Genomic DNA, 7,500 nt, shown 5'->3' on the forward strand with positions numbered 1-7,500 from the left:
CGGGAGTGGCAGAGAAGTATGTAAGAGTGATACGGGATATGTACGAGGGTAGTGTGACAGTGGTGAGGTCTGCAGTGGGAGTGACAGATGCGTTTAAGGTGGAGGTGGGATTACATCAAAGATCAACTCTGAGCCCTTTCTTATTTGCACTGGTGATGGACAGGTTGACAGACGAGATCAGCCAGGAGGCCCCATGGACTATGATGTTTGCAGATGACATTGTGATCTGTAGTGAGAGTAGGGACCAGGTTGAGGAGACCCTGGAGAGGTGGAGATATGCTCTAGAGAGGAGAGGAGAGGAATGAAGGTCAGCAAGACTAAGACAGAATATATGTGTGTGATTGAGGGGGAGGATAGAGGAATGGTGAGGATGCAGGGAGTAGAGATGGTGAAGGTGGATGAGTTTAAGTACTTGGGATCAGCAGTTCAGAGTAATGGTGAGTGTGGAGGGGAGGTGAAGAGAGTACAGGCAGGGTGGAATGGGTGGAGAAGAATGTCAGGAGTGATTTGTGGCAGACAGTTACCAGTAAGAGTGAAAGGGAAGGTCTACAAAAGGGTAGTGAGACCAGCTATGTTGTATGAATTGGAGACGGTGGCATTGACAAAAATGCAGTGGTCAGAGTTGGAAGTGGCAGAGTTAAAGATTTTAAGATTTGCACTGGGTGTGACAAGGATGGACAGGATTAGGAATCAGTATATTAGAGGGTCAGCTCAGGTTGGACGGTTTGGAGACAAAGTCAGAGAGGTGAGATTGCATTGGTTTGGACATGTGCTGAGAAGGGATGCTGGGTATATTCGGAAAAGGATGCTAAAGACGGAGCTGCCAGGTAAGAGGAAAAGCGGAAGTCCTAAGATAAGGTTTATGGATGTGGTGAGAGAGGACATGCAGGTGGTTAGTGTGACAGAGCAAGATGCAGAGGACAGGAAGAAATGGAAACAGATGATCTGCTGTGGCGACCCTTAACGGGAACAGCCGAAAGAGAAGAAGAAGATATGTGTGTATATATATATATATATATATATATATATATGTATAGGAATGGAAAAGATTCAAGGCTAGTCATCTTATCGATTAGAACAGAGATTAAAAGCCAGGTTCTTAGTGGACAGAGAGCTATTTGGCCTTTTGAAGTGAGAGGCAGTGGTGTTCTCTGTTCAGGGAGAGAGGAATGAATTTACAGATGTTACTACATGTGATTTGGAGAGATTGAAATTTCATTTTAGAGGCATTGGTGATTAGGGGCCGGCCATGTCATACTCTGGGTAGTAAAACTCCCTTCATTTTTGGGAAGAGGGGATGGGATATATTGTTTGACCAGAATACGAAGATTGTTTACTTTTTTACTGGGTGAGTTGCACAAGCATTTGAAGGTGAATTTGACATCTAATGATATTTCCAGAAATCTGTAGTTGTACAGTTTTGATCAGGTCATGGTGAAGAGAAGTGATTGCCCAGTTAGTTGTGGTTTTGGGGTGCTAAAACACCTTGACAAGTGGTATTTGCTGAAGTAATAAACTGCTTATTCACAGCAAAGACTGAGCTCATTGTAGTTTTTCCCAGTATTGAAGGTGATTTTTTTTTGTAAGTCATCACTTTGACTATGTAATGTATGCTATGTATACTGTAATTTGTACTGAGTTTTTGTTCAGTTATTTGCTTCTGTCTCAGATAATGGATTGGAATGCTCTCTCGACTCTGTATTACTTTCCCATTTAATAAATGTATCATGGACTCTGATATTACTTTCCCATTTAATAAATTTATTTTTATTTTATTTATTTTATTTTTTTTTATTTTACATTTGTTGACCGGGATAGTCCAGCTGGATACATATCCAGTGGAAGCCGAGGAGAAAAAAAAAAAAAAACAAGAGAGGTAAGAGCAGCATATTCCACAAATAACATATAACATTTACATTTAATAATATAAATAAAACATGTAATACTGATAAGAACAATAATAAGTTAGAAAAAAAAAACCCTGAAAAAAAAAAAAAGATGATGAGATGGGTAGTAATGGTTATAGGGTACCCCTTTGGAATTGGGTTACATGGTGGCAAGGGCTAGGCTAGTGGGCTCAGTATGATGAGATATTAGTCAAGTTAGGAAGCCATTGGGGACATGGGCAATTTTTTTGGGTTAAGGTGAGTTTTAAATTGGTATCATTCAACCACTTTGGAAGAATTGGACAGACTTGTTAAATGAAAGGGTTTTCTCTGTTGTTAAAATCATTACTTTTCAAGAACTAATCTGCTGAAAGACATAGCAAGTGACATACAGTACAGTAGCATTGTATATATTGCTGCATATTGCACTTAGTTACCAACAGCACATGTATTTAAAGCATCATTTTAGAGGTCCACATTTATTTTTTGCCATAGGTTTAATATGGTTAATAAATACATTTATGAAGACAAAGCCGAAAGAGAGAGAGAGAGAGATGAAGACAAACCTTTTGGTACTGACTTTAGTTTAGCCTCTGCAATTCTTATGTAGTAGATAGTTGCTGCTTCAAAAGCTCCATCTTCTATTCCATCACTTTCAAGGGGATTTGCACTCATTTCTAGGGTAAAAAAGTATGCAGTAACATTAAATAATTGTTGTTTGTTTGTAATATCCAGTTTAAAAAACAGCAGAAAAATAAAAAGGTATGTTTTCTTGCCAGCCTAAAATTTGTATCAATACTGGATGCAAGCATCATCAGAAAAGGTTTATTAAGTTTTGCTTGCTCACACTTGTCCTACTGCTTTAACCACATATGCCTTTTTATTAAATTTGTCCTTCAGCGGACTTAAAAAAAAAAAAAAAAAAGTTTCTGAACCACCACAGTACACACACACACACATACATACATACACACACTTAATTTTGTTGTGCATTACACATGTTCTGAATAGTGATCTCATCTGTTTCAGCTAGTGGTTCCTGAGAGTGTCACTATTGACATCCTAGTTATGTGCTTTGAAACAAAACAAACTTTGCAGGTAGTAATGCAAGATACTGGATGAGCTTGTTTGCTACCTGTCGTGAAATTAATTTGGCATGGTTTTATGGTTTTATAGGTAAGTTCTAGGCTAGCTGCTCTTGTTGGCCATTTTAAGCCTAGCCAATTTCCTTTACACAAGAGAGAATCAAACCCTGTGCCTTTGAGTCTGTGAGCTAAACACCTTAACCATTACACCAACCCATTTTCTAGATGTGCTGGAAATGTAATTATTAAATCATAACTTGTAATGGCGTATAGCTTTGAGAAAAAGAAATCCAACATATTTGCTGAAGATCACACTTTTCTTGATAGGTGTCATTGTTTGTGTATGAAGATGAAATATTTTCCAAATTCCATTAAAATGGAAATGCTTCATGTAGCACCTTGTATCTATTTAACTTCAATTCTGAAGGAAATGACAAATATGTGAGTCGCTTAAGAACGTTTTAAATCGTACTTCCAATGGTATAACTGAGATGAGAATGTATTTTGGCTGATGTTAAGGGTGATAGTTTGAAATCACTTCTGAGTCCTGAAAATGGACTTGCATGTGCAAAGTTCAAGATGGCCATTTCTCAGAATGCTCCCTTTTCTCCAAGGTATGGCAGTCTCAGAGGTAGTGTATATGTATTCGGGGGGGGGGGTGTTCCTCTGCAAAAAGCAAGTTTAAAGCAGAAAAGTGATGTTAGATATTTATTCTTTTTTCATTCTGTTTTGTGTTTGCACTTTGCGTTATGAGTGTTGACATTTCAGTAGGGAGACGTTTTGTGTTTATTCCAGTAGATTGGAGGGAATAGGCCATGCAGTCTTGTACAGTAATTATTTTCTGAGACTGATTTACTGTTATAGCAGTCACAGTATTATCTGTAACAGTCTTGATATAAGCTTGAAATGAATTCTGACTCTTTTTGTTTATCACTTTCTTTATTTTATACTTATGCTACCAATTTCTTTTTTCTGGATTCACCACGTAGCTAAGCACCTCCTCCAGCTGTCACCTTATCCTGTCCATTCTATTGGGGTGAGCACTTACATACTGTTTACTAGTCGGGTTCATAGGTTGGTACTAGGCTATCAGCCCTAGGGCCTATACAAGCCTAGCCATAACAATTCCCTGGCTATTTCTTCCCACACTATTTACTTCCCTGGACCCCTGTCTAGCAGGGCAACTGACATGATCCCTGGGGTGAATTTCCTTTCTCCCATCCAATCGTCAAGGTTAATTTTGAAGAGGGCCAAAGAGGCACTCTGCTTGACATGTATGGGCAATCTATTCCAGAGTCTGGGGAGTTCCTGGGTCAGGAACCTATCCCTCCAGCATGTTTTGTTTATTGTGATGACAGGGTTTAGATCCCTGGAGCATGTGGCTCTGAGGGATTGGGATTTCTTTAAGTGTAGCATGTCCAACAGCTCTGGGTTTGACATGGCCTTGTATGTTATGCAGAGATCACCTCTGAGTAGACGATATGCGACATAGTATAGCTGGAGTTTTTTAAGGCGGTCAGCGTAGGGCATCTGCTTAAGGCATGTGATTCTTTTAGTGAGGTATTTCTGCGGCCTTTCTAGTTGTTGCAGATGTCTTGAGAGGTGCATACCAAACGGGGCGTTGTATTCTATAATGGGTCTAATGAGGGATGAGTGCAGTGGGGCAATGACCTCCTTTTTTTGGATGAAGGAGACAGAGCAGTTGTCAGTCCTACTGTAAACTAATGAATAAGGTTTACTAATCATTTACCTGTATGACATATGCAGTGTCACTGAGGCTGCTTCAGGACTCGCTCGCTTCTGTGCAATGCCAAGATGATGCGGCATCCTGACTTGATATTACAGGAAGTGCCTTGCAGGGCTGCCTTATCCTAGGTCTCTATCTGATATCAGCTTTGCAATTGCAGTCGCTTATATGCTCCCTCTGGGATGTTAGAGCTGACCCCTAGCCCAGCGATCCCAGTCTTCCTTTTAGCTTCCAACCAGGGATCAGTTGTTGAATTCTGGTTGTCAGTGGTTTAAGTGGGTGAAGAAGTCTCTGCTAGAGGCCCAGCATTATATTCTGTAGCTCAGTAATAATGCATTTCAGAGGAGGGTTTGATTCATTATCTTAAAAGATATTCCACATCTAACAACTGAAAAATGTTTTTCATCATGTTGTAATGTGTTCCACAGTACTAATGTCCATGCACCATTCTTGAAGTGGTTATTATGACTTTCTAGTTTGTAATACCCCCAGATGGCCTGATGAGGGCTGCAGTGCTGTTTGATTTTGTTTTAAACTCTGTAACATTGTTTTTGTCTCCCCAGTATAATTTTGTAGAGATATAACACATGGTAGTGAGAGCAATTGCAGACGTAAGATCCCTACTAACTTGCAGTAAGAAAATGTTGATTTCCTATTTCTTAACTGTCGCTGGGAAAAGCATCAGTTTGTCATTTTCAGTGGCATCCTGTTTTTCTTAGTGGTCATATCTTGCAAAACATTTCAAATTGCATTTGAGTGTTAGCATTGAAAAAAATAGCTTATTTACTACTATTATTCAGAATCTCATGTATAGTTCCAAGACCATTTTGTGCCTTAATGGTAAAGTTTATCTGTCACTGATAACACACACAAAAGGACTGTTTGCATTTTCTGCTTATATTTAAGACATTGTATTAACCATTAAGTTAGAATAGGTGATTTGCCTGATTACATTGTTTTCTTAAAGTCATAAAAGTCACTTGCGTTACTCATCCTACTCAGATTGTCACAGATTGTCGCAAATAATAGAAATTAAATAAGAGTTATCAAAAAAGTCTGGTGTGGAAAGAGGCAGTATTGGGGTGAGTCAGAGAGTACTACTTATGTTGTAATTTCTCTGCAATGTAGCAGATTTGAGACAGGACTCACAAAAACTCTGCAATGACAAAAACTTGGCATTTGGTTGGAGTTTCTATTAAGAGCTACCATGATCAGATAAAGTGGCAATTTTTGTTAGATTGAGTAAACAGCATTTTTATGTAATACAGCAGTACTTGTTGGGGAACAGTAGATGAAAACTGTCTAATTGATGCCTTCGTGATACACCCATCCCTTGGACAGAAATATAGCTGGTGGAAGTCCTGGCTAGCAGAAGGCCATGTATAAGACCATGTATGAAGGTAAAACAGTACATGCCACCTACCTCGACCTGAACAAAGCTTTTGACACAGTTCCCCATTCTGGTATTATAAATGAACTAAAAAAACTGGGCATAAATCCCTTCATCACCAGATGGAGAGCCACTTGGCTCTTGCACAGGACACACGAAGTTAAAGTGGGTAAATCCAGATCCAGCAAGAGGACAGTTACTAGTGGTGTGCCACAGGGCTCAGTACTGGGACCAATCCTGTTCAGAATATACTTCTCTGAAGTCAAGGCTAAAGTGGAAGGCCTCTAGATGACAGTTTACTGTTGACTACAAGCTGGGGCAGTCATTGAATCCCCAAAAGATGTAGATATTCTGAAGATATCCTTCAGTAGGGTCTAGATCAGACAAATGATTGGCACCAGAATCATGGCCAAAAACTAAATGCAAAAAAATGCATTATCATACACTTTGGAAAGTCAAATACTCCGGTAGATTCCATCTTCAATAGCACACCCATAAGAGTAAATTCAGAGGCGATAGATAGTAGCCTGAACTTTGACTGCCATGTGTCGTAAGTGTTGAGGAAGTCCATCTTTGAGGCATAACTTATAAGTAAAGATATGGCATCCAGATCCAAGGATATTATGGTCCTGCTGTACTCATCCCTCATTAGACCAATAATCAAGTACAGTTTGCCACTTGGCATGTGCTTGACTGGGCACTTACAGCAGCTGGAGTAACTTCAGAGGTTCCTCACAAAGAAAACACAAGGTGTAAACAACATATCCTATGCAGATAGACTAAAAGGCCCTTTTCCTTTACTCTGTCTCTTACTGACTATTAAAGGATAGCCTATCCCTGACTGACAAAGCACTCAAAAATCCATCCGTGATGAAGCTGCTACACATCCACAAGCCAGACAGTACAAGGTTCACCCACTGTAAGGGTCTAAACTTAGCGACTCAAACAAAACATGCTGGAGAGAAAGGTATGTGTCTTACAGATTGCCCCTTCTTTGGAACAGGGTTCCTGTTCTTGTTAAGCAGAGTCCTTCCCTGGCCCTCTTCAAATGCAATTTGGATCACTGGATGGGGAATTGCGGATTCACACCTGGAGTAGTGCCTATGTCCTTATGGACAGGAGCACTGTGTAAGATACTCAAGGCATAAGCACAAATCCATGCCATCCTTTAGTCCATAAGGACCATATATTGAGTAAAATTGTGTTGTATTGACTAGGCTTGTAAGAGCTCATAAGCTGTTAGCTTAGTAATCTTCTGTGAACCTATAAAACAAAGTTCATCCCTGTCCATATTCAAGAGCAACTTGGATTTATGGATGGGAAACAGAAAATTTACCCCAGGATTGTTCCCTGTACTATTAATGGACAGAGATAGCTCCTAAATGCTCTTAT

The 7,500-nt window shown here is 39.7% G+C and overlaps 1 protein-coding gene across 4 annotated transcripts in view; it reads right to left on the reverse strand.

The window, feature by feature from the left end:
* Positions 1–7,500, reverse strand: part of ASPN (asporin) — a 433,787-nt gene that overhangs the window by 58,412 nt on the left and 367,875 nt on the right. For all 4 annotated transcript variants that reach the window (XM_044077412.1, XM_044077411.1, XM_044077409.1 and 1 more), the window contains exon 5: positions 2,453–2,563. In XM_044077412.1, coding sequence (XP_043933347.1) covers positions 2,453–2,563 — 111 coding nt within the window. The remainder of the gene's footprint in view (positions 1–2,452; positions 2,564–7,500) is intronic.

This window comes from Protopterus annectens, chromosome 7.part0 (genome assembly GCF_019279795.1).
Source record: "Protopterus annectens isolate FY-2018-M chromosome 7.part0, PAN1.0, whole genome shotgun sequence".
In the NCBI taxonomy this organism is placed as follows: Eukaryota; Metazoa; Chordata; order Ceratodontiformes; family Protopteridae; genus Protopterus; species Protopterus annectens.